A 3,076-nucleotide genomic window follows, 5' to 3' on the forward strand; every position below is an offset into this window, starting at 1 on the left:
GCTTCACAGATTGGGTAAAACCCGCCCCATTAAGGTCGAGTCAGACCAGGTACCCGCGGGTCGGGCCCATTTTGCCATCCCTATCCCCTATGAGTCACCATGTATCCCAAGAACTTGCCTGATCCCATACCAAATGAGCACTTGGAAGCGTTTAGGCACAACTGGTGTCTCCTCATAATTTCAAAAGTGTTTCAGAGGTCTCCCACGTGCTCGGACACCACCTTGCTCTTCACTACCATGTTGTCTATATAGACTTCAATAATTTTTACCAGTTATGGTTCGAACATTCTTGTCATCATCCTTTGATAGGTAGACCCTGCGTTTTTTAATCCAAAGGGCATCACCATGTAGTGATAGTTCCCAGTGGGAGTGACAAAAGCTGTCTTTTCTTGATCGTCTAGGGCAAGTGGCATATGATGATACCCTTGAAAGGCATCTAAGAAACTCATTCGAGGATGGCCCACCGTTGCATCCACCAATTGGTCTATTCGGGGCATAGGGAATAGATCTTTTTGGCAAGCCTTATTTAGATCCGTGAAGTCTACACACACTCGCCACTTCCAGTTCTTCTTTTTCACTACTACAGTACTGGCCAGCCATTCAAGGTAGAAAACATCTTTGATAGCCCCCGCTTGTTTAAGCTTTATCACCTCATCCTTGTTCGCATTCGCATGCTCTTTAGATAGGCACTAAGGCTGTTGCTTTTTGGGAGTGATGGACGGGTTAACGTTTAGATGATGGCAAATAAAGTTTGGATCCACCCCTGGGGCCTTACAAGCGTCCCATGCAAACACGTTAGTGTTTCTTCTAAGAAATTCCACCAGCTCATCCTTCTCTTGAGGAGGCAGCTGAGCCCCGACTTGAAAGAACTTCTCCGGATCATCGCCTATAACAAAATTTTCCAAATTCTCACACTTTGGCTCGTCGGTTGATCCACAGGCTGGCAGCTCCGTAGTTCTTAATTGCTATAAGCCCCTTTCAGCAGATGCCGAGGACTTGGCTTCGAGCCGACGCGAGATTGCGGCCACCAGGCACTGCCTAGCCATGGATTGATTTCCAACGATCTCTCTAACTTGGTTGTCCGACGGATATTTCACCTTTTGATGCAAAGTAGAAGAGACAGCTCCCAGGATATGGAGCCAAGGCTTGCCCACAATGGCTGTATAGGGGGAATATGCATTCACAACGATGAAGTCAACCTCTACTATCCCCAGACAAGCTTGCATGGGTAATCTAATTTGGCCCCTCGGAATGACAACATTCCCATTAAAAGTCAACAGAGGAGAATCATAGGCTGTTAGGTTTTCGGGTTTTAGATTCAGCCCCTATATAGGTCGGGGTACATGATCTTTGCGCTGCTGCCATCATCTACCATTACCCTCTTCACGTCATACCCCCTATTTTGAGGGTTATCACCAAAGCATCGTCGTGTGGCTGGATGGTTCCTATTTTGTCCTCGTCTGAGAAACTCAATGCCGTTGAGATATTTATTTTGGCCCTTTTTGGCCCTGAATTAGTGCCCTCGGCGTGTAGCTGAGCCATGGTCAGCACTCTGAAAGGGTAGGAGCCGATTCTCCCTGGGGCAGCAAAGATGACATTGATTGTTCCTAGAGGAGGTCTTGAAAAAGCATCTCTCCGGGGTTTTGAATCCCCCTGGGTCCTTTGGCCGCTAGAATGATACAAAAGTTGCTTCAAAATTCCTTCTCGAACCAGCTGGTCTAAATGGTTCCATAAATTTCGGCAGTCCTCTGTGGTGTCCCTGGTCCTTGTGGTAGTGGCAATAAAGGCTTTGGTTGCACTTTATGGGATTTCCTGTCATCTTATTGGGCCATTTGAAGAATGACTTGTTCTTAATCTTTTCTAGTACCTAGTGCACTGGCTCTCGGAACACGGCATTAACTGCCTGCGTATTGGCGGACCCTGACTGTCTAGCAAAATCTCTCCGTGGCCGATTGTTATTGTATCAGTCCGACTTGAAATCCCTCATCTCTTGAGGGATAACCTTATCCTTCCATTTCCCTTGCTGCTGGTCTTCCTCAACCTTCTTGTACTTGTTGATCCTGTCCATAAGCTGGCGCACACTGGTGACAGGCTTCCCCGTCAAAGACTTCCTTAAGCCGTGCTCGGTTAGGAGGCCGACTTTGAATGTACTGATGGCTATGTTTTCAAAGTCACCGTCTATTTTATTGTACATCTCCCAGTATCTATCCAAGTACATTTTCAGGGTCTCTCCCTCTCGCATACTTAAGGATAGTAGGGAAGATAGGGGCCGAGGAACTCTGTTGCAAGTGATGAATCGAGAACCAAACGCCTCGGTGAGCTCCTTAAAGGAGCTTATGGAATCTGCCCTTAGATTGTCGAACCATCTCATCGCTACAGGTCCTAAACTGGATGGGAAAACCTTGCACATCAGGGCTTCGTCTCTGGAATGGACAGCCATTCTCTAATTGAAGTGGCTTACATGCTCAATGGGGTCTATCCTGCCATTGTACATGGTGAAAGTGGGCTGAGTGAACCGCCGAGGGAGTTCTGCTCCCCCAATCCTACGCGTGAAAGGCGATTTGGAGATTTGATTTAGCACCTTTCTCATAGCGTCATTTCCCAGGCCCTTACGAGGCGGGCTCTTGTATCTGCGCTTGTGGTGGTGCTCTTCATCATAGGAAAATGACTCGCTTGGGGGAGTTCTTGACCTTTGCCTATAACTAGCGTCCTCTTCATCATTGGAGGAGATGTCAGGACTGGAAGGAGTTCGTTTTTGTTGCGCATGAAGTAGCTTTCTCTTTAAGTTGTCAATCTCCCTTTGCATGGCTTTATTATGTTGCTCTTGAGAGATGTGGCTCCTAACTCGAGAGTGACTTTTGCTTGTGTGCGTGGTATGCACGCTGCCTTCTTGATCTCTCCTACGCTCAAGGTTGGCGAACGGATTTTCACGTTGGGACGCCATGGATTCTGCTTGGTATGGACCTGAACCTACCATAATTAACCATTGTTTTCACTATCACACAAGTTCTCCCCACAGACGGCACCAATTGTAGGGACACAGATTGCAGCCCAAGCCCAAAACGTATGGGATCTT

At 47.4% G+C, this 3,076-nt stretch overlaps 1 protein-coding gene across 1 annotated transcript; it reads right to left on the reverse strand.

The window, feature by feature from the left end:
- Positions 1 to 1,963: 1,963 nt before the first annotated feature.
- LOC126692236 (uncharacterized) lies at positions 1,964 to 2,440 on the reverse strand. The gene has a single exon (XM_050387767.1). It carries the CDS (start codon positions 2,438 to 2,440, stop codon positions 1,964 to 1,966), a length of 477 nt encoding a protein of 158 aa, XP_050243724.1.
- Between the last annotated feature and the right edge of the window lie 636 nt (positions 2,441 to 3,076).

Source organism: Quercus robur, chromosome 1 (genome assembly GCF_932294415.1).
Source record: "Quercus robur chromosome 1, dhQueRobu3.1, whole genome shotgun sequence".
NCBI classification, from domain to species: Eukaryota; Viridiplantae; Streptophyta; class Magnoliopsida; order Fagales; family Fagaceae; genus Quercus; species Quercus robur.